Here is a 27,948-nt window from a genome sequence, read left to right on the forward strand (position 1 = left end):
TCTTTCTGTCTCTGTCTCTGTCTCTCTGTCTCTCTCTCTCTCTGTCTCTCTCTCTCTCTGTGTGTGTGTGTGTGTGTGTGTGTGTGTACCTGTATATGTGAATGTATGTAAATAATTTCTTCCACTGAGGTCTCAGGGATCTAACTGAGGTTGTCAAATTTGGAAGCAAGTGCCTTTATCACTGAGCCTCTAAATTTTAAAGATAGTCCTTTACCTATTTAATTAAAAGAAAACCAATATTTCAAGTCTAATTAGTTTAAATATAAAACAGAGAAAATTCCTTATAAATAGCAATTTGGGTGTGGTCAGTCTATTTACACATAATTCTATTCTTTGACTGGGACTGAATAAGCATGGGATAAAGCCGGAATCCCTGAACATGGCTGACAATGAGGGCTGCTGAGAAGGCAAGGACAATGACACTGGATTTGGATCCTACTATGCATACTGGCTTGGGGGGCGGGGCCTGGCCTGTTTGGATGCTCACCTTCCTGGACCTGGATGGAGGGGGGAGGAGCTTGGACTTCCCACAGGGCACAGAACCCTTACTGCTCTTTGGACAGGAGAGGGAGGAGGAGTGGAGGGGGGTGGGGGGTAAATGGGAGGCTGGAAGGAGGTGGAAATTTTTAATAAAAAAAGATTTATTTTTCTATAAGCTTTATTAATTTCTTTCTATATACCAGACAAGTAATGAATGGCATTTATAGGTATAGCCTCTGTGTATTCAGTAGAAACTTATCTGAAAACTTAAAGGTAAAAAACTTTCTACATTTTGTCGTCCTACACATGTCATGATTACACAGATTATTTTGTATGTTATTTTACATGTATATACATATAAAATATTATAGATATTACAAGAACATTTTCAGTTGCAAACACAATATTCTTTTTAATGATGCAATGAAACAGAGAACCTAACACTGCATTTTTATGATATTAGTTTTATCTTGGTAATATTACAATTTGTACACCAAGCTAGATGTTACATATTGACTCATCACTTTATTTACAATGAAAAAACATTTCCAATTAATAATTGTCTCATGTAATACAGACAAAATATATATTAATACAGACAAGATATGTGTCCAGCTCATATAGACAAGAGCCCAGAAATCATAAGAAGGTAGCTTTACAAACAGGCTGATTCTAAAATTTGTGTTTCAAAATTACAGATTAAGTGTGCCAAGTAATAAACATTTTAGAAATTACATTCCTTCCATTTCTTTTGCTGAGATAGAATACTCTGACCCTGTAAAACTTTGACTTAGAAAAGGACTTGTTTTGCCTTATGCTTCAAGGGATAGAGTTTGTTATAAGAGTGAAGGCCTTGCACCGAGAGTGTGAGGCTCACCCACTGGGCAACAGGGAGGCAGCCAGACCGTATTTCATCTTCACACAGGAAGCCGAGAGAAAAAACCGGAAGTGAGGTCTAGCTAAATTAACTCAAATCCACTCAGAGTGACTTACTTATTCTAGCAAGGGTTTACCTCTTAAATGACCCCAGAAGTATTCAAACACACACACACACACACACACACACACACACACACACACACTTTCAGTCAGGTGTGCCAAATATGGCAATTATAACAATATTTTCAAAAATAAATGTAGCAATGAGTGACTATAGTGTTGTTTGTTTTTGCAGGAACTCTAGGGGAGGATTGTTTTCACCCAAACTATCATAGGAATCATCTCGAGTTTATAAAATCTAATCTGCTATAATTCAAGGGTGCCAAGACGAAGAAGAAAGCAATATGTTCTGTGGTTACACAAATGTCAGTAGAGATTTCCTCAATGTGCTGGTGAATGGGTGTTCCTGTAAAGAACTTTCCCCTCTGCCTCTTCTGCAAGGCTGATTAACTGATTAGAACCGCAGTGATTGTGGAGAGGCTAAAGTGCTCCGGGCCCAGGGCCAGATACAGATGAACTTTAGCGCCCTTCATGGTCACTAATCACCTGCCTTTGTCTATGACCTAAAGTGAAAAGTTTTGGATATATTAATGAACAGACTGGTGACTTGCACCAACCAGAAGACTGAGATTATCATCAGATAGCAACAGCCTCTCAACCTCTATCAGGTATTTCTGAGGGGGTACATCAACATATTTGAAGAGTCCCATGATTTATGAATTCCTTTGTACTGTTACGATAACAGTTCATGAAATTGTTACCACATTGGAACATGGAATTTGGGGTTAAATAAATCTGTGTTTCTGACCATGATCACTCATACTTATGTCCAAAATAAACTGCATCCTACTCTGAGAGATAAAATTTCTGTCTTGTGTCAACAGTTATGGTGGCCAAATAAGCCACTTTTCACTGGATGAGACAGATATCAATATGGGTCCCCTCTATCCAAACTGCCAGTATCAACCCATAGATGAATTTTGGTGAATGCTTTCTGTAGCTCCAACCTCTCTTGATTTGGTCAATAATCAAAGACATGTAACTATTCTCAGACTCATACCTTGCCTATCGTCCTCTGACCATGCCTCATCGTTCTTTATCTCCAAAAGGAGCAAAATCACTGTTCCAAAGAAGAGTTGTTTATGGCTTATGTTAAGATAAAAACAAAATAGAGGTCGTCCCATGTTATGCTTAAAACTCATGAATGCTGCCTTCCCCTGGGAAGCTCTCTCACTTCCATTGGGACATCTTACTGTCCCTTTGAGGAGCTCTCTTTCTCTTAACCCTTGTGCTTAAGCTTTCATTATATTTTTTAAAACTACACCGAAAGTCAAAAATCCTGATTTGGCATAAGTTGGGTCCTGAAAGTCTAGGGAAGCTCTCCAGGCTGCTGTAGATGACAATGTACGGCCATGTCTCTGTCCCAAGTTTTGTAGATGCTCATGCCAGTCTCCATCTTGAAACATTGTTGGTGAGTTTCTCTGACCACCACTCAGCTTATCTTCCTTGCTAAGCAGGCTTGAAAGTTACCTTAGGTTCCCACTTAGAACAGAAAGGTACCACTGGCACCAAAGATAGAAATCTAGACTCCTCTGAACTCTGTTCCTGAATAAATGAATTAATATGTGACTTCTCTATGGGACATCTTCAGAAAGGTTATGCTCACCAATGTCCTAAGCCACTATCAGCCATACAAGAGAGCATCCTGAGACACAATGGAGGCTGCTTGAGAAAGCAGCATGTTCTGAATTCAAATCACATTAGCATGGTTATGTCTCCCCTTAATTATTCAAGAGCCATTTTGTTCCTTTGCTTCCCTTCATGCTTGCCCTGTTTTGTGGAAAGCTAATTGATTAGAAAAGGGAGACTCTGTTTGCTTCCCCACCCCATGACTTTCTGAGAAGGGGCTGACTCAGAACGTTTAAGGCCAACATAGGAGAAATCAGACTCAATGCATTTTGATTTCTTAAGCAGCTAAAACTTCAGCTGTCTTTAGACTTTGTACTAGTTGGGCATTAGGATCTTATCATGGTGTGGAACTTAGCATATGTTCCCCAGATTGTCAATGGATGGAATCTTTTCTGATCTATGGGGCCACTCAGGATATCTAGAGGAAAAGGTAACCACCTAAGCATTGATGATGACTAAATGCCAGGTAAATGTGGGACAGATCATCTTTATGTAGACCAGGATAAAATACAGGTGAGAGTTGTAGTAAGCAGGGAGCTGATAGCCAATCCATGATGCTATGCTTCCAGTTAGTTCTCCTTTCATGCAGATATGAAAGCAGGCACGGGAAATGTAGTTCAGCCCTACTACAAATTAATAGAGAATTTTTTTAACCTAAAGTAACATTGAGGGTAATAGTTTTATCTGTAATGACATTTTATCCTCAGAGAGTTTGTTCTAAAAATAGAAAAGGATGTTGCCTTAAGTCCACATGATAAACTTGACCTTTTGTTCATTTTACTCAGCTTTCTTCATGCCATAAAGAGATAAAGATATCTGAGTTTTCTACTTGGTTATTATATTGGCCATAGCTACATTGCATGTAATTGTGTCTAGTCTATGATATATATTTCCATATGTTCCCCCCCAAAAACTTAGTGACAAATGCAGTGACCAATTCAATTTTTTATTTGCATATATTTTATTATATATATGTGTGTGTGTCTATAATCACATATGTAATATATATGCATATGTATAGGATGCACAATTAAAATATACATACACATATTTTTAAATGTGAATATTTGAGTTATTTATCAAAAGGCTTGATAAGTATATACAGCCTTATACAGGTAGGCTAAAGCTCTTAAAACTTATTAAAATGTTATTTTGGTGTTTATTAATAAAAAACCTAAAATGTAATTTGTTTAATAAAATACTATTCATAAGAACTGGAGAACTACTGTTTAATTAAGCTATAAAATTTAATATCATGCATATAGATTTAAGTGAGAATTTTCTTCCAAAATAGGTTCTACAGAAAAAAATATTAAAATTATATTTCAATTAAGTCAATAGTCATGGGAAAAATAAGAATTGTATGGTATAAAATGCTTTATGTTAATCAAATGCCTCTTAAATATATCTTAAAATCCTTATTAAAATAAATTATTTTCAAAAATAGTCTTAATATATAAACGAAAATGCTTAGGGAGGCTCTTACTGAGCTGTAATATGTGAAGGACAAATTTATTTTCAAAGATCTTTTTACTTGAAAATGTGGCTTTTCGTGATTAGGATTTCGGGATGGAGACAGAATCCCAACAGTCACATTCAAAACCTGAGTATTTAAAAGTTCTTATCTCTTCCAATTTAAACCAAAGGGGGGAAAAAAACATTATTTCAAACCAACCTGTCAGTGATTGCTCAACCTGACTAAAGCCTATCACTGCTCGAGCTAAGTTCTGTGTTTTCTTTTTTATTGTTTTATTATTATTATTATTTATTTTTCCATTCAAAAATTTACACTTCTTCCCCTCCTCCCATTCCCCTCCTGCTTCCTCACTCATCCTCCTCCCTCCCCCTCCCTCCTTAAGAAAGGGTAGGAAATCCTGCCCTGTGGGAAGTCCAAGCCCACCCCACCCCCCAATCCAGGTCTAGGAAGCTTTGCATCCAAATAGACTAGGGTCCCCAAAAGCCAGTACTTGCAGTAGAAACAAGTCCCAGTGCCATATAAGTTCTGTGTTTTTAAAAAGTCAAATTCTCTGCTTAATATTAGCTCATACCCTCAAGAGGATAAATTTGCAATTAGCAGTTGCTTAGAGCTACGAAAATGAAACCAGATGGTGTAACTTTAGAACTGGTAAGTTACAGAGCTAAATAAAAGCTACGAAAATCAGACTTTACAACAAAGAATCCACTTTCAGTTACAGCTATGTGCTTCTACGGACTGTCTACAGCTACTTGGGTTTTTATATCCTGGACATAATACCAAAGTAGTTTATAAGTGAATGCAAATTGTAATTACCAAATTAAACCCAAATTCTTTTCAGCGCCAAGTGTAACTTCCTTTCGAAGGGAAAAGCCGCAACTCCAAAGATCTAGTTAAGCTTGTGATAGGGCAGGGCAGAGAGCTCTGATTATTAGTGGTAGGTCCTGTGCTAACAGGAAGAAGTGGCTGGGACCTCGGCTTAGAGAGGGAGGGGTGGGGCTGTAAGGGCGGGGTTTCTGTGCTCTCTGGGTCCTAGAGTCTCTGAGGGAAATGGAAGGGTGTGTACGGAAGTGAAGAGAAATAGATTATCTGAGAGCCCTATAAAATTAGCAGCCCTGAGCCTCAGCTCAGACCCTCATTCCTCCGAAGAGTCTGCTGGGATAACAACCATGCTCTCATCTACGGGCTCCCTTGTGGCCAGCCTGTGGGCAGGGCTCCATCTCTGGACTCTGCTGCTGGCTGCTGTCACCTTCTTGTTCCTGATTGACTACCTCAAAAGCCGGCGCCCCAAGAACTTTCCGCCAGGGCCACGACGTCTGCCCTTCGTGGGCAATTTACTGCAGTTGGACGTGAAGCAGCCACACCTGGGAGTCCAGCAGGTAGGAACCGAAGATAGAGCCTGATTTTGTACTGACCTAATCCTGAACTGCTAAGAACAGAGGGTGGGGGCGGGGTGACTCCAAGGCTCCTGCTCACAGTTGCTAATTCCAGGCCAAAGAGTTAGCTCCTAAACTTGTGCTTTTAAGAAATATGAAGCTCAGTAGGGCAGTGGTGGCAGATCTCTGTGAGTTTGATGCCAGCTTAGTCTAAGGACCGAGTTCCAGAGCAGCCTTTACCACACAGAGAAATCCTGTTTGTAAGACTAAAGATAGAGGGAGGGAGAGGGATGGAGGGAGGAAGGGAGGGAGGGAGGCAGGGAGGCAGGGAGGGAGGAAGGAAGAGAGGGATGGAGGAAGGAAGGAAAAGAGGGATGGAGGGAGGCAGGGAGGCCGGGAGGGAGGAAGAAAAAGAGGGAGGGAGGAAGAAAGAGAGGGAGGGAGGAAAAGAAGAAGAAAAAGACACAAATAATTGGAGAATTTCTTATCTTTCTATGACATACTTCCAGGTGATTCCATTGTGGTTAGAAAACACACTGTATGAGTTGAATTCTTTAAATATGTCCAGGTCTGTTTGATGATCTAATAGTAAATTATGATAGAGTCAGATATGTCCTGCTGCTTTAAGAAGTGTGTGTAAATCCTTGGCCTCAGCTTAGTTAGTTAAAGTGCTTCTCCAGAAAAATATAAGAAGTGGTGTGTGTGTGTGTGTGTGTCTGTGTGTATGTGTTCATTCTACTACTCTTGACTGGAGTTTTGTATAGGTGTTATCTCTCTCTTACTGAGCCTTAATTTTTTCTATATCCTTGCTGACTGCTCACCTACTGATGTTTTCAGTTACTAAGAAAGACTCCTAATTTATCAATTGTTATGATTACTTTGTTAGTTGTTCTGTTGACATGTTTACTTATGACAATGAACCTAAGACACATAGATTTAGAAATAGTTACAGAAAATATCACCAATTTTCTTCCAAATCATAAATATGGTAAGAATGAGAATTCAGATTAAAGCAGCTCAGATACCTCCCAAACCAATGTCTTGAGCCCCAATGAGTCATCTTTCTTAGAAAAACTCTTTCAAAATTCTTGACTGAAATCAAGGGAGTTCACTTCATACACACTATATATGTTTTTCTGATAACCTCACCATTTAAGAATTTGTTCAAGTACCATTTCCCTTAGATGACTTTGTCTTCATCTCAGGTTCTAACAGGACTATAGCAGATGTCATCTTAGGCTGTGCATTACACATTTTTCTGCACTCTAAGGCTCTCTGAGAAGATGGTCAATGAGAGTGTTAACCGTGAAGAGGAGTCAATGTACCAAGGAGTATACACAGCTGTGCTTAAATGAGTTCATGTGCACAGCATTATAGTGAGGAGCAGATATACACTGAAATTTCAAAGCATACTGTGCTCTTCTATAGAGTCTAAAAACTACTGTTACCAAGCTTTGTTTCTCATATCCATAGATTTATTCTGTTTCTTTATTTTAATACATTGTTGATCTTTCTATTGTTATTTTTAATTTTAGCTCTGTTTTAACCCTCTGAGCCACCTTTAAGAAAAAAAAACACTTTTGTTTTAGTTTTTCAAATGGCTTATACTGTGCAGTGATAACTGTTCTCTGCCTGCATTATGACATTTACCCAAGGGTCTTCTGGGTCATTTCATACATTATTACATTAATTGGCAGACAGACCTGGCACAGTTGAGAAATCCTGTAGTGATCAGGACCTGTCCATATTCACTTTTATTGCAACAAGATAAAATTTTTGAATCACTTGTTTTGAACTAGAAACATACATGGGCGCAGAGTACAGGTGGAAAGAACCTTGACCCTAGTACCTAGTCTCAGATGCTGAATGCCGCTCCAGTACAAGGAGGGAATCTATGTGGTACACATTACTTGTTAGGAGACACTTTAGCTATACTATTTAAGTTGTTCCAAGCTTCACAGTTGATTTTAAAAGTTAGTTAATAAATTTAGTCAATAAATTCTCATACAATCTAAAAACTCACCCACAAGCTGATGAAGATGAATTTTGCTTTTTCCTCATTTGTACACATCTTTTATTGACAACTCTTAAAAGAAAAGACATACATTTGTTGGCTCTGCCTTATGAACCAGACAAGACAGATTGTGCTACAACCCAATGAAGTTAGCAAGGACTCTGGATAAAGAACTAGAGAGATACAGAGTCTGAGGCTTGATCTATAATACGAGTATAAAATATTGGATTAAGATAAATCACTACGTTTGTTTGGATAGGGTCTGCAAAGGTCCACGGTTTAGTGATTGATAAGATAGGGCACAAGTCAGTAAAGGTAAGAGTAGGGAAGGAGACCACAGATACCTGGGGAACTTTTACCCTCTTGTTTGGTACTACTGGCAGAACTCGGGATGACAAAAGAAGAGCTGGCTCAACATGAGGCAGATTTGTGAACAACAGATGGAGGGATCTTTGAAAATGATCACATACTCCCAACCAACTTTACAACACCTTGTGTTTTCTGCATTTCTCTTATTCTCTCCAAGTGCCTCTTCTTGCCCCCTAAACTCTGTCACCCACAACCTCATGCATGGTCCCCACAATACCGGCCACTAAACTCCAAGTCTCATAGAGATCCAAAGGTCATATTTCTCTGCAGATGTACATAACATCTGGCAGAGTCCCTCCACCAGGCAAGAGATTTTCTAGGCTATATTCCTTCATTAGAAATGTATTTCCTCTTCAGAAAGATGATGTAAATTCTAACTATGGTCAAACAGTTATAAAGAATGAAGTAAATCATAAAGCATACTGAGTACCCACTCTGTGAGTGCAGCTATCTGGGACTGGTGAGTTATTGTCCGGGCTCTCACCATGAATTTGTATCTCCAGGCCTTTGAACACAAAGCTCATTCATTTCTCGGAGATGCAGTTGATGGCTTGGTACTGGAACTAAACAGAGTGTTTCTCACAGTGCCACTCTCATCCTTCCCCAAAGAACTTATTGAGGGGGGAGTAATTTTTACTCTTTCATAGCTGGGAGTCTGAAATTTGGAAGGCAGCACCTCTGTCAAGAGCCCAGGTAGTGAACCATAGACCCTACACGATTACATCACTCCAGATCTACAGAGATATATCCACTGCTATCCTCAGCTCTTTATTGTACAGTTCATATCCAGCAAGGTTTGGGGAAGGCACATTCTCCTTTGCCTAAATAGATACGTGATATTGTGATTAACTAAGGATTCCATGGTTGCTCTAGCTGCCTTGTACACATGCATTTCAATCTTTTCTGGGCTGATATTCTTTTTTCACTGCCTCATCATGAGTCAAAATGTTTCAGTTTCACCCTTTAATTTCTTTGAAACACTTTCATCTTCATGAGGTAGTCTAGGAACAAGTTGATGTTCATTCGGTTCATGTTGGCTAGATATAGGAATGAAAGCCTTAAGAGGAAATCTCTAATCCTGAAATAGGTTGAAGTTTGGTGAAAGGAAAAAAAAAATCAAGATCATTCTTCTCACACTAAGGAACCTCTTCCATATACAGATTCACATACTTCCCTTAGTGTTTGTCCCATTCATCACACATGTACATCCCATGTCTAATATGTGTTGAGTATTGCCATTATTTTCTGCTGAATCACTTTGATCTCCTGGGAAGGCCATACAATCTGCACCAACATCAAACCTATAAGCACGCTCCTTGACGTTTGTTAGGTCAAACGTGTCACATGTTCTCCTTTCATTAGATTTCGGGATGCTTCAGAGCAGCGCTTTTGCTTCCTTGCTGAAACTTATATCTTCATGCCTTCCTTTGGTTGACACATGGTGGTTGCATAGTCAATTCATACAAACATATTATTTGTATTTTAGTTTAGTATAGTAGAGGAAACCACAACTTTTTAAACATTTCCACAGATAATAGTACATTACCCCATTCACAGAAACCTCTCAACTTGATTGCCATTAGCTACACATATGCCTGCCATCCCTGGAAACAGACACAGTCACACTTAACACTAACTCTTGTTGTTTTTTTCAGTTTGTGAAGAAATATGGGAATATTTTTAGCCTGAATCTTGGTAATTTAAGTTCAGTAATCATAACTGGACTCCCCTTAATCAAAAAAGTCTTTACTCAAATGGAACAAGATATTTTGAACCGCCCTGTCACTCTTATCCGAGAACGTATCTCTAAGAACAATGGTAAGTTTATTGAACAACACGGAGTGTGTATTATAGTGTTCATGATGTGTTAAACGTACCTGTACCTGACTTTCCAAAACTCCAATAAACCAGTCCCATCATGAATTGCCATGTTTAAAGGAAGAGGGGTGCCAAATTTTCTAAATGAAAGCACCCATCAGAGGACTTAATGGTATCATCCCTAAAAGACATTGAAAAAAACTAATTTTAAATGTGTTGATGAGAAGGAACCGCAGCAGCCAGCCACAGCCAGACACACTGTGTTCTTCCTTCCCTTTTCTCATGCCCACGCTCTGTCCTAGGAAAACAAGTGTCAGTCAGCCTTTTCCTGCTGCAGCTCTGCTTATTTATGGCTTCTTATACTCCATTACTAATGTCATGCACCACAGGCATCTCCAGCCTTCTAGACTGAGTTAGCCTAGAATAACATGAATGCTCAGTATTGCCATTAGATCAGGTTGCATGTTACAAAATTGAAAGTATACTGAAGTATCAAAGTGTCAGTTTTAGACATTTCCTAATTACTCCTTGAAACAACCAATCATTAATTTTAGATAAATAACTATGTTGTCCGTTAAAGGAAGCACAGTGCTAAACATAGGTGATTCATCGTGCATATAATAGATAAAATCTCCATCTTTACATAACATATACTCCATTAAATGGAAAATGCTGAGCCAATTAGCTAATTAAAATCACACAGGACTACAATGTTAAGGGGACAAGGCAGTTATCAGTAGTATCAATGTTCTTCCGGTATTCAGGGGAAAATTTGTAAGTAAAGACACTAATTTTGTAGCATTGAAATATAGTTAACAGGAACAGAATATCCACAAAATAGAAGAAAGATTAGGGCCTCATGAAACCGAAAGATGTCCAGTGTGACAAGAATAGTAAGAAAAGGATAACTAAGTGGGCGCAAACTGATCACCTTGCCTTGGAGGAGCCAATGTCTTGGTTTGCATCCTAACAGCAAGACTGATTCTGAGTAGAGACGATCACACACTGCACATTCTGAGGCACCTTTAGGCTCTCAATGAGAAAACAGCTTGAAAATATTGTAGGTTAAAGCAGGTGGGGCTTTGAAAATGCAGTCAAAAGTGACAGCTGATTAGACCGTGAGAGTGACATTGAAGACACCTGGACTGAAGTCATTCAAGAGCAAAACAATATGACATAATAACTTAGAGGACTGGCCAGAGAATGAGTCTCATGCGGGATTTCCACAGGAACGGGTGACGCAAAGAGGAAAAATGACAGGTGACAAGGTATTTTAATGGTGCTAGCTTCTTTTGGGACTTTCAGAAATACCAATAATATTAGCCGTCCCATGCATGCTGAGTCTAAATGCTGGTGACTTGCAAAGGCAAGTAGTCATATACATGGTTCTGCAGTGTACACCTGTAACTGACAACAGGGGATATTTAAATTGTAGAAATGATAAGATTTCCTAAATATGCAGCGAGCAGAGAGGTAGACTAGTTTTGAATAATTCCAGTTTCAAAAGTCGTCAGAAGAAACAAACTGGCAAAAGTTGTGGGAAATTTCTGACAAAGAATTAAAATGAAACTCTGGAATGACAGGATCCCATAGGCTACTGGCAAAAGGTTTCATGAAGGAAGTATCTGAGTTGCTGAATGAGCAGGCTGATGATGTGAAAAGGGCCACCTGATGATGTGTGGGAACTGGAGAGACCGGGGCTTATGTTTAAAGAGCTAGTGATTTCTTTGAAAGTTAAGAAATTGACTTGCACATGACATTGCATGTGCCATAAAATAGGTGGTAGATGCTGAACAGACCGGGATGTTTGTCTCTTGTTCTTTCGTGTAGAACACTGATGCTTCTTACCATATTGACTAATTTTTTTCATCTTTTAAAGCTTGTGTTGACAAGGAATTCTCTTATAGAGCCTTTCATACCTCTTTAATTTATATGCCTGTGCTATCCTTTAGTCCATTCCTGTTATTCAACTTATCACAACTAAGTAGACTTTTGGGTCAGCCTTGGAAACAGGTGATGTGAATTTGAACACCTGAGTGTCAAACAATTGTGCTCCCTTGAAAAGTTTAATTCATAATGTATTCCTCCTTTCTTTACAGCAGTGGGAATGGATCTGTTGCTGGTTGATAATAACATGCAGAGTAGATTACACAATACATAATAAATACCAGTGTGTGATTTTACAGATACCAGGATGTTAGTCACCATGCTTCTTGCTTTGGGTTATTCTCTGTGGACAGTTACCAAATCTTTATTGGCCTTTCCTTTTCCATTGAACATGTCATCGAGTTCATGAGGATATTTTAGACCAGAATTTCAGTGTCATAAGTTTGAATGTCTTCTTTCCAGGAGTGCTCTTCTCCAGTGGCCAGACATGGAAGGAACAAAGAAGGTTCACTCTGATGACGCTGAGGAACTTTGGGTTGGGAAAGAAGAGCTTAGAGCAGCGCATGCAGGAGGAGGCCCATCACCTTGTAGAGGTCATAAAAGAGGAAAAAGGTGGGTATTCTACAGGGCAGGGGTGGGAGGCTGTGTCCCTTTTATTTCTTGAACACATTCTTCCTAAATGTCTAACTGTTTGCCTTGGGCACTACACTGTTCTTTGAACTGAGGATTAGGCAGTGAACATGTAGTCGTGACTATGAGCTGGGAGTTGGGCAGGTAAGCACACCGATGGTCATTAGACGCACTGCTGCACCTAATGCATTGTCATCAGTTGGGCTTCCCATGTATTTGCAGAGTCCCTGGACCATTTCAGTCCTTATGTAGTATGCTCTGATCAGAGCCTCTTCCATGGTTCTCTGCAATGTGTATTCCTCTATCATATCAAGTTAATTTAGTGTAGGAAATAGAAACGAATGAATAACTTTGAAGGACTCGTGTCTCCCTCTCCCCACCCCCAGGACAGCCTTTCAATCCTCACTTCAGTATCAATAACGCAGTTTCCAATATCATTTGCTCCATCACCTTCGGGGAGCGCTTTGAGTACCATGACAGTCAGTTTCAGGAGATGCTGAAGCTTCTGGATGAGGCCACATGTTTGGAAGGATCAGTGATGTGCCAGGTAAGCACTCTATTTGCATGTCTGTCAAGGGTATTGCAAGTAGCATTTTGAGCTAATATGTAACATTTGAAATATTGAATTTGATCTAAATATCTTTTAAGTCCTCCTCTTTGATGATTTTGTTAATATAAGAAACTTAATATAAACAAAACACTTCTATCATTTATTTGAACTATTTTGATATTTCTATTGGTCTATAGACATGCCTATGGGAATGCTGGTATCTTTCAGAGAATGGAAATATTATTGTATACTTGGACTCTCTTTTTCCATGCCACTCTCTTCCTTCCTCATAGAAACCTTCAGAAGGAACTTTCTAGCACATCTCCTTGTATTGAGATTCTTGTTTGTACACTGTTACTTGTTACCTCCACACTAGCAGTACATTGCCTGAACTGTTGTTGGTTTATCTATAGTTAGATAAATGAGTCATTCCTAGGTTTAGGTGTTATGATTAAATGTTTCATATCCGTGTCCATGTGAAATTGTCACTTGTCTTATATTTGCCCCTGGCCATGTAAGATAACTAAAAATGCACTGTCCCTGTTCCCAGTGACATGGAGCAATTGGTCTAATGATAGAAAATATAAATTTCTGGGGTTCAAATGTCACCCCCAACTTTGTCCCCTTTTCCATGTCTACTACTTATAGCCACTCAAATACTCTCCACATCTGTCAGTCATGTCTATGAATATGGAAAACAGTTATATGGTGAGATTAACCACAAGGGCTGGATTTTTTCCTGAATGTGTTTGCTTCTGCTAAGCCTGATGCAGCAGTCCTTCACTACCGTGGTGTGTACATATTAGAGTGTGTGTGTGTACATGCTTTTGCGTTTTTAAAACATTTTCACAGCATTGTATTTAGTGTGTGCACATGCACATGTATACATTTGTTACATGTATGGGTGCACACTAGTCAGAAAACAACTTTCAGGAATAGGTTCTCTCCTTCTATCATGTGTGTATCCGGAATGTAAAAGAGTGTGTGCTTGTGTATAACTTTTTATTTACAATTGTTATGATTTATTAACTGTAGTCCTCATGCAATGTCATTATTGCTTCTGACTCTTTGGATTTAATATCTGTTTTTCCTGGAATCAGAATAGCCATGTCAGCTTGTTTCACTTCTGTTTGCTTTATAAATTGTTTTCCTTTCTCTGATTCTAAATTGTGGCTATCTTTACCAGTAAGATTTGTTTCACAGAGACAACACAAACTTTGCTCTAAGATTTTAATTGGTTAACTAGTCTGTGTCTCTTTCAGGCTTGATAGAGTCAATTACATTTAGCATGATTATTGAACCACAGAAACTAACTACTGTGATTTTGTTCTTTTTCTTCTTGGCTTGCTTATTTATACTTTACTTTCTTCCCTATTACTACTGAGGATTGCTTGTCTTCTGTGTTAGACACGATGAATGTTTCCCTAACTCTCATCTGCTCAACTATCCTTCTCGGGAAATTGATCTTTTTCTGTGATCTCATAAATGGGATTTTATTTCATTCTGTTTATAATAATCCTTTAAACACCTTCAGTCTTGTTTGATTGGTGCTCCTAAATTACTTTTATTTGCACTTTTCTTGAAATATCCTTGTTTCTCTGTCAATTTTAAAACATAGCAATTCTGGCAACAGAGTTCAGAGTTGACATTTATTTACTTTCAGAGCACAAACTGTGCCATCTAATGCTTTCTTGGCTTGGGGATTGATGATGAACAATTTGATACTCTAATTTTTATGACTTTGCATGTGAGTTGATGTTTTCCTTACAGGTCTTTCTCTCTCTCTCTCTCTCTCTCTCTCTCTCTCTCTCTCTCTCTCTCTCTCTTTCTTTCTTTTTTCTTTATACATCTTTAATGTATCACTAAGGCACTTCCCTCTAGGATGTTTATTTTAAGGGTCTAAAAACCTCTTGGATTTTAAAATCTATGTCTGTTTCTAGATTTGGGGATATGTCAGCTATAAGGTCATTCAATCAATTCTCTTTGCATTTACAGTTTATCACAGATCTTTGGTTTCTTATCTGTGACCCTGCGATCCTGGGATCACATAAATCTAGTTTCTGATTATATCCCTGAGTTCTTAGACTTTGTAGTCGTGCTAATTATTCCCTAATGGATATTTGAAGGAAGTGTGTCCTCAACATTTGACTCTATTCCTGATCATATATATATTTTTTTTTTTTTGGTTTTTAGAGACAGGGTTTCTCTGCAGCTTTTTTAGAGCCTGTCCTGGAACTAGCTCTTGTAGACCAGGCTGGCCTCGAACTCACAGAGATCCTCCTGCCTCTGCCTCCCGAGTGCTGGGATTAAAGGCGTGCGCCACCACCGCCCGGTTTAACTCTATTCCTGATAGATAGTCTTCTACATAGCTTAGTCTGTTGCTAATGGTTTTTACTGTGTTTTGTTGAATACTTGAACTGTTCATTTTCAACATTTCTACTTTTTATCAAAACTTTATTTTCCTTGCTGCACGTGTCTTCCATTTTACTGATCTTTTCAACCACATGGCTGATTTTCTCCTCCATTTTACTGACTTTTCCCTTTCTATTGTTGACTTTCCTCTCCAGGTCCTTTATTGAATCCATCTGCTTGCATCTATGCTCCAAGACACTGATGAATTTTACTAGAATACTTTTGCAGGTTTTATGTAGTATTATACTTGTTTCAGTACCTGTCAATTCCTTGATTCAGGAGTTCATAATTTTTAGTGGCATTCACCTGGCTCATATTTCTGTATTTCTTGTGTTTCTGTGTCACACTGTGTGCTCTCTTCTGGAGTGTGTGCAGAGAGCAGTTGTGGATATTTTGACTTCACCATTCTGTGAGTACATAATGCTTCTAGAGAGAATGCATCTGAAGCACAGACACTGGTCCTTCAAAAGCTCATTTTCTCTTGAAGACTTTTTGTTTCTATGCATCGACTTCTTAATAATGCAGACCAAAGTGGATTTATTTTCACTTATCCCCATAGCAATTTTTCCATTATGTTCAGGGATGCCCTCACTAAATACTGAGCAATTAATTAGCATGACTTATAGGTATGAAAATAGGCATGAAGAATGAGAGCAGTTATACTTATGACCTATATTATTTGCTTCCAGTAAGGAGAACAAAGGAATTCAGGGTAGTCCAGTGAGTACCAGACTCACTTCTAGGTGTGAACATCAAAAGGTAAAAATCTTAGAAGGAAGCAAAACATGACTGAGAGTGATGATAAACATTTTTGGAATGACTAATTGCATCAGGCACAGCTGCAAAAGTCCATTGATTTTTCAACGTGATCTTCTATATACAAAATGATGCAATATCATGTCTGCAAGCAGGTAGAGAGTACATAAGCAAAGATAGAGAGTAGTCCACCAGATGTCTGTGAAAGGCTTTCAGTATCTCATGCTGTTCAGGGCTTGGATACAGGGAGACCCCATTAGCACACTGTGTATTATCAACACTATTTTCAGTAATATTAGCATTGTTAATATCATTATTATAACTGCTACAATTAATTATAAGGAGGAGGCAGCAGAGGTTAAAAAATCACACTCATATCTGTCTCATTTTCTGTCTTGTAGATTTTACATTGTGTTATGGTGTGGGATTTCCCTCTGTGTACTGTGAATACTATTGATGAATAAAGAAACTGGCTTGCCATGATAGGGTAGAACTTAGATAGGCAGGTAAAACTAAACTGAATGCTGGGAGAAAGAAGGGCAGAGTGGGAGAGAAGCCATGTAGCACTGCTGGAACCGGACTGAACTTTACCTGGTAAGCCACTGCTATGTGGCAATACACAGATTAATAGAAAGGAGTTAAATTGATATGTAAGAGTTAGCCAATAACAAGTTAGAGCTAACAGGCCAAGAAGTGAATTAAATAATATAGTTTCTGTGTGATAATTTCAGGGCTGAGCAGCCGGGGACAAGTGGCCTCCCTTCAACAGTGTTATGCTATCTGTTCACTACAAATTTTATTAAAACATCACTCACCATTAGCTTTACTTCAGCAAAGATTAAAGTCTTACACTATGGGGATTAAATCACAGTGAGAACACCAGAATGTACAGTTTCCTGCACAATACATGTTACTGGTGATTTCCCAAAAGGAAAATAAGTCATGACAGAGAATTAGGAAGGTGAATAAATGTCTGTCACTTGAAGTATATTCACGTAAGATTTGAGCAGTGCCTTCATGAAGTGAGGACCGGGTTACAACAATTTCCAGAGCACTTATAGGCATAATAAATTGTACCTACCAGGGCCTAATATAGAAATGCCTTCAGTGTGATCGCAGAGGCTGCTGTGCATGGAGTTCCTGGAGAAACTGGGACAATCATAATGATCTAGAGGGAGGGTCCATCTCTGTAGGGCTTACAGGGGAATAGTACTATCTCTGACTTTGAGTCTATGGACAATCCCTGAATATTGAAAATCACAGGGTCAGGAATGTGATTACATTAATAAATATTCTTTATGAAAACAGCTTACAAAATAATTTGTAATGGCATTGATAGTATAATTGATAAAAGTGTTGAATACTGTCTGTCCTGACATCCAGAAATAGTTGGTGTAGTAAAGTCAGTAACAGGCAGCTTGGGCTACTAAGAAGTGGCCTGAAACTGAATACACTTTGCACATCAGAGTAGAAATGTTTTGGAGGTAGGTGAGACGGAAGAGAGAAGCTGGCCCCACAGTTTCACAGTAAGAAACAAATGGAAACACAAGACTACAGCTGTAAACATTGTAAAGTTGCACCATGGTGTCCCATTGACTGTCTTGTTTTTCCCAATCAGCTCTACAATATTTTCCCATGGATAATGAAATATCTTCCTGGATCACATCAAACAGTTTTCAGAAACTGGGGAAAACTGAAATCGTTTGTTTCTCCTATGATTGACAATCACCGGAGAGACTGGAACCCTGATGAGCCAAGAGACTTCATCGATGCTTTCCTCACGGAAATGACAAAGGTGGGGAAGATGCCCCTGTCTCTTCTTCTTAAAGACAATGTAGTGGTTTAATAGTTTCCAAGTGATCATGCAGCAGGCTACCACAACGTTAGTGCTATAACATGACACAGCTTTATTCTCTTACCGTTCTCATGATCTTTCCTTCCTGTTGCCCACACAAGGTTCTTTTAAAGACTATGGAAACTATATGACCCTGCCTTTCCAAGCTCTTAGAGCTGACAGCATTTTGTTTGTTTGATTAATTGGTTGATAGATAGATTGATTGATTTTCAAGAACAGTTTTCTTTGTATAGCCATGACAGTCCTGAATCTCAACCTGTATATAGATCATGCTGGCCTTAACCTCACAGAGATCCACCCGCCTCTTCCCTTGAGTTCTGGGATTAAAGATGAGCACCACCACACCTGACTATGAGGGCAATGATATCTTTTGCTGTGGTTTCTTCTTCTGTCTTCCATCCCCAAAGCATTGCATCTCTTTCCCTCTGATCTGTGTGCTTGTTACCCTCAAACACCTTCTCATAAGGATAGTTCAAGATATTTGTCAACTCATAAATTAGTCAACTCTTCAAAGCATATTTTAGGTTATTAAGTAGCATGTGACGGTTCCAAAAATGAAGATATAGACATCTTTGTAGGTCAATGTTTTACATACTTGGTATGAGTAAAAATTAGTAGTAACATTAAATCTGGAGCAATATTAGAAATTAAAGGTTCCCTGCCTGTAAATGGAAGATACTTCCCTTTCATATCCATCTTGCCTTTTATTCTTTATTCATGAAGGAATTATATATAAAATGAAAATAGCAATTAAACAGTAGGGCTCTGTATTTGATGATTTTTTTTTCTAAGGCCAATTATTCATTCCTTATGAGCTCCAAGTACAAGACACAGGCAAAGTTCAACTGAATGCTAGAGATAACTTATAAGGTTTGTGGGGGGCATCTGCCTTCCCATGATGTTTTATAAACACCATCCAACTATACCCACGCATACAGAAAGCAGCTGAATGAATGTATTTAATACATTTGCATCTTGTTTCAATGACAGGCAGAAACAATTTAAGAGGCTGAAGGATAATTATGTCACATATTTTCAAATGTGTTCCCTAACATCAGAAAGCAGGTATAGAGATAATTACATATCTTCTGATTAAACAAATGCACACTATCTTTTCCAGTACCCAGAGAAGAGTACAAGTTTCAGTGAAGAAAACCTCATCTGGACCACTCTGGACCTTTTCCTTGCTGGAACTGAAACAACATCCACGACCCTGCGCTGGGCTCTGCTCTACATGGCTCTCTACCCAGATGTCCAAGGTGAACATGTGGTGACCTCACTGGACAGAGCAGAATTCTGGAAGCCATGGCTTAAATGGCACCAGAAGAGAACATGTTGGAGTGGGAAGAGCCATAGCTGTGAGGCAATGGGCCCTGGCTAACGGTCATGTCCTCTCCATGTTCTCTCGGGGCTAAGACGGGTCCCAAGCGTGCAGACATTTACAAAGTGCATCCATTCATGTCCCTCCTCCATTGTCAGTAGGCCTTCCCATTTCCCCCTGAATTCTGTCCAAACTCTGTTCTGGTGTTTAATGTACTGTGATGTCACCTTTCTGCCTTTTTACTTCAACCCCACCCACCCCGTGCGGTTCCCTTCTTACACTCTATGTCCTCTCTTGGCCCTGTCCTTATTCTTCTAATTCTTGCCTCCAAGACAAGATATCAAGAGTGTTCTATCACAGTTTTTACCCATTCTGGAAGAATTTTATCAGGTACGACCTTCTGAATTCTTTGCAAATCCCTTCATAAGTTTGAAGACTGGAGAATTACTAATATTTTCCTCCAGAGACAACCAGATACTCTTCCATGTCACTGCTGGATACATTGTTCCTGTCCCCACCGACTGGCACTCATCAGCGAATGTGGTACATGCTGTTATTTGTATTCCATCAGAGTCTAGGAAAGTTTAATGATTTGAGGATAGGTACATTTTTCCTGTCATCGAACAAAGTTTTTTTTCCTGTTAGTTTTGTTTTTTTCCAAATTGTCGGTAATAGTTTATTTATGAGGTTTAAAATCAGTTTAGTAGATAAAGGCCAACTATTTTTGCCTTAAGATGAAATTTAGGTGGAGAAAATCAGAATGCATCCCATAAGTTAGAGAAATATTTGTTTAAAGAACTATCTGTGTGTGTGTGTGTGTGTGTGTGTGTGCGCGCGCGCTCATGCGCACATGTGTAAGCCATAGCACAGCTGCAAACAGCTGCTAGCATCATTCCTCAGAAACCATTCACTTTTTGAGACAGAGTCTCTCATTCACCTGAAACTTTTCACATAGCCTACACTGCCTGGCCACTAACTCACAGGGATCTGTCTGCCACCACCTCCCTACTAGTGTCCTGGGATTAGAGGTCTTTGTCACCATACCCAGTCTTTTTTTTTTTTTTTTGTCATGAATTATAAGACTCGGGTCCTCTTGCTTACATGGCAGTCACTTTACTACTCGAACTATCCTCCATCCCCCAAAATATTTTTCTATTTAATTCAAAATGCATATATGTACCTGTATTTATGTATATGTGTCTTTGGTTTCAATGAAAATATGTATGTGCCTGGAGAATGATCTTTTTAATTTTTAAAGTTACTGATTTAGAATACATACTTGACCTCTAGAACAATAGCTTCATAATATCATAAAATACCAATAAATGTACATGAAAATTGCACAAGTTGCTTTTGAAATATGCATAATAGTGAAGAGATAATACCAGCTAGACTGTTCCCTAACCATAAATAGATGCATGAGATACAGCAGCTCTTATCCTGGGAGAAAAGAAGTTCTGATGGTGCCAAGCCATGCATGAACTATCAGGATACTGTGCTATATTACAAAACCAATCACAAAATCACACAGACTGTCCTATCCCACTCAAATGAGATATGTTGAATAGTTAAATCTCTATATAAAATGGCTGAATAGAAGATGAGAGAACCAGAATTTATTTAATGTCCCAGAGTTTCATTTTTCCAAGATAGAAAAAGTTCTGGCCATTGCTTGTACAACAACATTAACACACTTAACATTATTAACCTGAAGAAATAAAATTTCTAAAAGGAGTTGTGATTCATGGCATACAACATTAGTTAAAATATTTTAGAGTCTGAAGCAGGACTATTACAAATTAGAGGTTATTTGGTGGCTACGTATGAAGAACAAACCTCCAAAGGTATAACTGTGGCAAGTTTTTTCTTAAATGTATTTCACTCCCAATTAGTTTTTATAGAGAAAGTAATGCAAGTGATATATATTTATTTCTCTCTCAGGAGAAATCTTTAAAATGGACCTTGTCTTGAGCTTGTTGTTACAAACTCCCTTCAAATTGTTGTTGAGTTGAAACTAGAGTCTTAGCTCTCCCTAAGTGGGCCCTCTAGAGGACTTTTTTCCTGGAAGGGAAAAGGAGAAGAAAAGATGCAGATGCTGTCTTAAGGGGACTTGTTCCAAAGATGAGTCTCATGTTTATTTGCAGTTTTTGATTTGCTTTGTTTGGGGTTCTTCAAGACAGTGTTTCTTGATGTAACGTAGGTTATCCTGGAATTCATTCAGTAAACCAAGCTGTCCTTGAAGTCAGAAATCTGTCTGTCTCTTCCTTCCTAGGCCTGGAATTTAGGGCATGAGTCACCATGACTGGCTGTCTGTATTTTAATTGGCAGAACTTAGTCATGGTCATTGACTGACAAAAGAATCCAGGAGATAGAGTTTTTAACTAGATAACTTGTTATTCTCAATGAGCATATTGGAAGCGAGATAATTATCATTCTCTTTTATGATTCTCTCTCTTCATGTATATTTCAAGACATGCTTAAAATAAGGCTCAGTTATTCTCATTAATCAGATATGGAAACTGAAATCTAGAGGATTTTATCAGCAATGTTGTGTAGTAACTTCTTGCTATCCACTTCCCATGCTCATGTATCTTCTTGAGAAATGAGAGCCTATAGATGTGCTGTGGTCTGATGTTTGTGTGTTCTCTATAAATCTACTTTTTGCAACTTAATTACCAGTGGTAATGTGTTAGGAGGTAATTGGTCCTATAAAGAGAAAAATTAAATTAAAAGAAGTAGCAGAGAAGCCAGAGAAACAGCACAAGAGGTAGTGGATCTTGCTACTTTACCATTGTCATGAGTAAGGTTCGAAAAACTCACATGGGAGGAGAAGAGAAACAACTCCCCCAGTTGTCCTCTGCTCTCCACTCTTGTGCCACGAGACACGCCCGACAGAAATATACTGTCCTAAAAAGTGTTATCATTTTATAAAGAAGTATTAGAGAGCCTTATTTCTCCTTTGAGATGAGACTCTAGTGAAGCTTTCTAATCTATGAGACAGAAAATTGTTCCAATCAATGATAAAACATCTTTGTGCCCTGCACTAAGCATCCCCAGGCTCTAGGACTATGAAACATGAATGTGAATTGTTTGCAATGCATTTTGGAAAAGGAACTTACTCATACTAGACTAGGTACTGAGATAAGGTGAGCCATGCTGATCACAGCTATTCCATTCAAGAAAGTAGGGTAATGTTGTAGGCTCAGAGAAAATTCACTGAATTGTTGATTTGTCCTTTAAATCAATCTTTTGAAGGGTTAAGGAAATATCTATGCAGCTAGGTCACTAAAATGAAATAAAAGCAAGACAACTTCAATATTGTTTTGAGGAATAACTAAATTTGAAAATTAATAAGACTTCCTGTCTTCTTTCAGAAAAAGTACAGGCTGAGATTGACAGAGTGATTGGCCAGATGAGACAGGCAAGCCTGGCCGACCGAGAGTCCATGCCCTACACCAATGCTGTCATCCACGAGGTGCAGAGAATGGGCAACATTGTCCCCTTTAATGGTCCCAGGGAAGTGTCAAAGGACACAAATTTGGATGGATTCCACTTGCCAAAGGTAACTATGCGTTCCCAGGCTCAGATATCTATTTTTAACCTCATCTTTAGAAGCTAACATACAGTGACATATATTCCTTCCTCAAGAGATCATTTAAATTGGGCAGAAAGATAGTATGCTAAAATACTAGTTTTTCTCTATGGAGCTAAACAGATATCTACATAAACAGCGGGGAAAGAAGACTCCTTGGCCACATTTAGGTGAAGGCTGGCTTTGTTTGCTAAAGACATCCTAGCATTGTCCGTGCTAATGTGGGCTAAACAGTCAGCAGTTCTCTGCTAGATGATACCCAAGAGAGCAGCTCTCATGACCAAGGGACTGCAGGCTTGGGCTAGAAAATGCTGCTACACAGTCCTTGAAATACTGAGTTAGAAATGAGAATGAAACTTGAGGCACCTCCACCACCATTGCACTGAGATTGTTGTTTATAAAACAGAGACCGCAGGTTTATAACACATACAAATGATTTCTGTCTCGTGAGAGAAATCTTTCCAAAAATTCTGTATTTGAAAGGGACAGAGGACCAATAGTTACTAAGTGATATTTGTATGCTATTGACTATATCTTCAAAATATGTTCTCAAATTTTCGGGAATAACTCTCCATCTCATTTTTGAGATTAGAAAGTTAAGGCCTGTGGATATTAGGTTTGTATAAAATCTCTCTACTATTAAACAGAGAGGGGATCCAGGAGCAAACCTGTTCTGATCATTGGGATCCACATATACTTCCTCCATGGGACTTGTAGTTTTTTGATATTAAAAAGATCTCCTCTGATGTCTCTCTATGAGTCCCTGTTAAATACCCTCTCTACAGAGGGAATCCCCATCACATCTCCCAGTGCTCTCAAGATCTCTGCACAGGGTTTCCTGAATCTTACACCCTACATGCCCCAGAACAGTTAGAGTTTCTTCTCTTCTTCCTTTCACCATGGATTACCAGAACTCAAAATTTTCTCCGCTGTGAAAAAAAAAAATGCCCAAGGTTTTGATTCAGCATGACAAGAAGGTGTGAAATTGCCAATCAGATCACATTAGGGGGGCTAGGAACCAGAGAGAAAGCCTACAAGAGGGTTCTCACCCCCATTTCCACCCTTTTTATTCTTTCCAGGTTGTCAGCTTGTGGGAGAGAGACAGTCAGGGAAAGTCTGCTACCATTTGTTGATTAACTCCGGAAATGTGTTCATACATAAGATGATGAAAGCATACTACAGAGTGTGTAATGAAATTCATGGGAGGTGTCAGAGTCATCACCTTAATGGCACACTTCACTGTTAGTTGTGCAGCAGATGTGGGACTGAGATAGCAAGGGGCAGCCTGCACTAAGACGTTTCTCAGAATCAGGTATGGACAAAATCAAGAGAGATTGGAAGAAGAGCTAAATATCACTCATAAGGTGGATGATTCAGTGTGAGGTCAGAGCAAACTCTGGGGAGTCCAGGCACCATGCCTGTGATCCAGATAGAATAAGCTTGCATGCTCTTCTTTCTTTATGTGCTCCTAACCCTGAGGAATGGGATCAGAATCCTCCACATTGAGGACTAAAAATGGAAAAGCAGAGATGGAAGGCTCATCATTTCCCTTCATACACCTGCCCAGGTCCTTAAGGTAGGAGGAGGCTGATTTGGTCTTTATTCTTGCCTGCCTCTTTATTCTCCTTTGATGCTTACATGTCTCTCCATAGACCTGTACACATTTCTTCCTATAGAATTGTGTCCAGCATTAAAGAGCAACCTAATGGACAAGAATAGCCCCAGAAAGGAACTCACAGTCAATGTTGAGTTATCTCAACAAAGGAGAAGGTACTAAGTGGGGAGAGTCATGCATGAGAGCTCAAGAACTATCTACTTTTACCTCCTGCAGGTCTGTTCTATATATCAAGCCTTAACTCTTTGCTGCCATTTCTAGGGTACCATAATTTTAACCAACCTGACTGCACTACACAGTGACCCCAAAGAGTGGGCCACCCCAGAAACCTTCAATCCAGAGCACTTTTTGGAGAATGGACAGTTTAAGAAGAGAGACTCCTTTCTGCCTTTCTCAATGGGTGAGTTGTCATGAGAGGACAGAGTTTCAGAGCTCCACCCAGCCATTCCTTCCTCTCATCCCATAATCCTATGCTTTAATGAAAACATCTCCAGATGTCCCAAGGTGGCTTCATTTTGTGTTTGGTTGCAGTCCTGCATTCGCTGGCCTTGGCACTGCTTAAGACCCATCCTATTTCTCACTCTGCCTTGACTTTCCTGGGTATTTCAGCTTGTCTCAGTTTTTTTCTCAAAACACTAAGAATGGAGACCCATATACACTATATCCTCTCTTTATTAAGGTGGATATGTGAAACCTTAATGATATTTTTCTGTGTCCCAAGTTATTATTAGGGATACCATCTTGCAGGCAAATGGACTTGATTTGAAGTGCAATGGTGAGGAGAAATGCATCCTGGGAAAACTAGAGAGATTCTGTCTTAAATGAAATGGTTAAAAGGTATAGGGGTGTAGCTCAGAAAAACCATACTTTCTAGAATATGCAGTTCTAGGCAGAGGGAGAGAGGAGAGAGAAGAGAGAGACAGAGAGAGAGAGAGAGAGAGAGAGAGAGAGGGAGGGAGGGAGAGAGAGAGAGAGAGAGAGAGAGAGAGAGAGAGAGAGAGAGAGAGAGACTCGACAAGTGATGGGGGGAGACAAGGAGAGAAAAGAAAAGGAAATGAGAAAATAAAGAAAATGAAATTTTTCTTCACTATGGTCAATTCTGACCCCAGCATCCATACTGGTCAACATTGTCAATGGACCAACTTTGTACACTGTATGTGCTCCTAGTATTAGTGTGATTCACAGTAACTCATAGTGCCAAGATTCCCTTGACAAGTTGGAGACTGCAAAAAATGGAAATCAATGCCTCTCAAAAAATAATTTGCCCAGAACCTGTCTGTATGTCTCAGTAAACTTCTTCTTAGTTAGCACAGCTATTCTGAGGTTTTGGGCTTTGCTTCCAATTTTATTTTATTACACTTGTTCTTTATTTCTCCAATTTTATTTTATTACACTTGTTCTTTATTTTTCGCACTCGACATGTATTTTTAGGAATAAAGGAAGCTAGTAGCAAGTTACTTAAGATACCTGACATGTTAGCACAGCTGGGAAATTGCTTGTCTCATGAGTATAATGTTCTGATTGATCCCCAATATCCCCTCAGAAAGCTGAGTATGTGTGCACTCCTGCTCGATGGCCAGAGACAAGAGGAACCCGGCACTCACTGGCCAGCCAGCTTAGCCTGATTGGCAGGGACACTGTCTCCAAAATAAATACGTGCATAAATACATACATAAATAAATAAAGTGGATGGCACTTGAGAATAAACACCCATAGCTGGCAACTAACTTCTATACACATGTGCACACATGTATATACACGAATAGGAACACATATGCATAAACACATCTACATAAATTTGGGCTTAAACATGGATAATAACTTTGTAGATATCTGCAATGGAGTTTGGATACATGGTGAGAATGTTTACTGAGGAAGAGAACACTGGCATACTAGGGTTGTCCTGGGCCATCAAAGAAGAATGGTGAGAACCCAGCAATTCACTAGAGAGACTGACATGTAAATACATGTGCCTATACACACAATTTTGTGTGTATAAATTTTGTGTGTATACAAGTTCATTGTGTACGGCATGAGGTGACCTAGAGAATGGCTTCCAGAGTTGTGAGAATGCCTCTTGTCTAAGTCTTTACTTAACATTAGTCAATGCAAGGAACTAGGACACCTGGGAAGATGGCAAGATTAAAACACAAGTCTGGGACATACTGTTGGGCCAAGATCAGGAAATGCCAGGTGAATGGGGCTCTAATGGCCAAATCAGGAAGGTGTTAGACATAATCAAATGGACACAAAACTCATGGTCAGCTCAGAATTTGCAGTAAAAACGTGTGGATATCAGTCGCTCCATGCACTAAAATCAGCTGAGAAAGTGACTCATCTTCTGTTTTGGTCCCACAGGAAAGAGAGCCTGCCTGGGAGAACAACTGGCCAGGTCTGAGCTGTTCATTTTCTTCACTGCTCTTATGCAAAACTTTACCTTCAAGACCCCAGTCAATGAGAAGCTGAGCCTGAAGTTCAGAATCGGCCTCACCCTGTCCCCAGTCAGTCACCGCCTCTGTGCTGTCCCCAGACTGTGATGTTGGAGAAGGAAAGAGAAAAAGAGTACAGGAAGAAATGGTGGCTGTCCTGAAGCTTGCAGGCCTTGCTCAGATGAGAGGAGAGTGATGTCAGAGAATGAAGGCGACTCAAGAAATAGTGAAGGAATTGGGCTTAGAAAATTGAATTGAATTTCTGGACTGTTGACCCCTAATTTGGTGATGGAAAAATCATTTATGAACTCCATGGTATATCTTTTCATCTATAAGTTGTAAGGGGAATGATGATTCCTCCTTTAATGAAAATGCACTGAAAACGAATTGCTGAATTAAAAATGCTAAGTGTATCATGAGTCATATCTCAAGAAGTATTTCTTCAATTTGCCTCCTTCCTCATTTCTTAGACCTGCATTTGTTTCTGGCACATTGAGATGTTGGTCTAAAGTGGTACAGAGAGACAATAAGCATCAGAAGTGATTTTCTGGGTGCATCCATAGGGAGAGGCCATGGAGACTCTCCCAAATAACAGCTCTGTAACTAATTATGTAGCTTACCTCCAACTAGGCCTGGGAACCAGCTGTTTGGGGTTCCTCTGTTGAGACTTCTTTGTTTAGACCTGTACCTGTTTTTTAATGAGGTTTTTAGATTTTTTGACATCAAGTTTCTACAGTTCTGT

General features: G+C 39.2%; 1 protein-coding gene across 4 annotated transcripts; it reads left to right on the forward strand.

The window, feature by feature from the left end:
* Nucleotides 1–5,633: 5,633 nt before the first annotated feature.
* On the forward strand, nucleotides 5,634–27,631 carry LOC119816663 (cytochrome P450 2J4-like). 4 transcript variants are annotated; one of them, XR_005285805.1, is made up of 10 exons: nucleotides 5,634–5,961; nucleotides 9,997–10,159; nucleotides 12,509–12,658; nucleotides 13,063–13,223; nucleotides 18,013–18,189; nucleotides 19,370–19,508; nucleotides 22,945–23,132; nucleotides 24,242–24,738; nucleotides 24,815–24,932; nucleotides 25,039–25,171. XR_005285805.1 is itself a non-coding variant. In XM_038333497.1 (9 exons), exons 1-9 carry the CDS (start codon nucleotides 5,752–5,754, stop codon nucleotides 27,312–27,314), a joined length of 1,506 nt encoding a protein of 501 aa, XP_038189425.1. In that variant the 5' UTR covers nucleotides 5,634–5,751; the 3' UTR covers nucleotides 27,315–27,631. The 4 variants fall into 4 exon arrangements, 1 of the variants encoding a protein (XP_038189425.1); XR_005285806.1 differs by having other exon boundaries at nucleotides 24,839–24,932; XR_005285804.1 differs by having other exon boundaries at nucleotides 24,242–24,932.
* The last annotated feature ends 317 nt before the right edge of the window (nucleotides 27,632–27,948 follow it).

Source organism: Arvicola amphibius, chromosome 6 (assembly GCF_903992535.2).
Source record: "Arvicola amphibius chromosome 6, mArvAmp1.2, whole genome shotgun sequence".
NCBI classification, from domain to species: Eukaryota; Metazoa; Chordata; class Mammalia; order Rodentia; family Cricetidae; genus Arvicola; species Arvicola amphibius.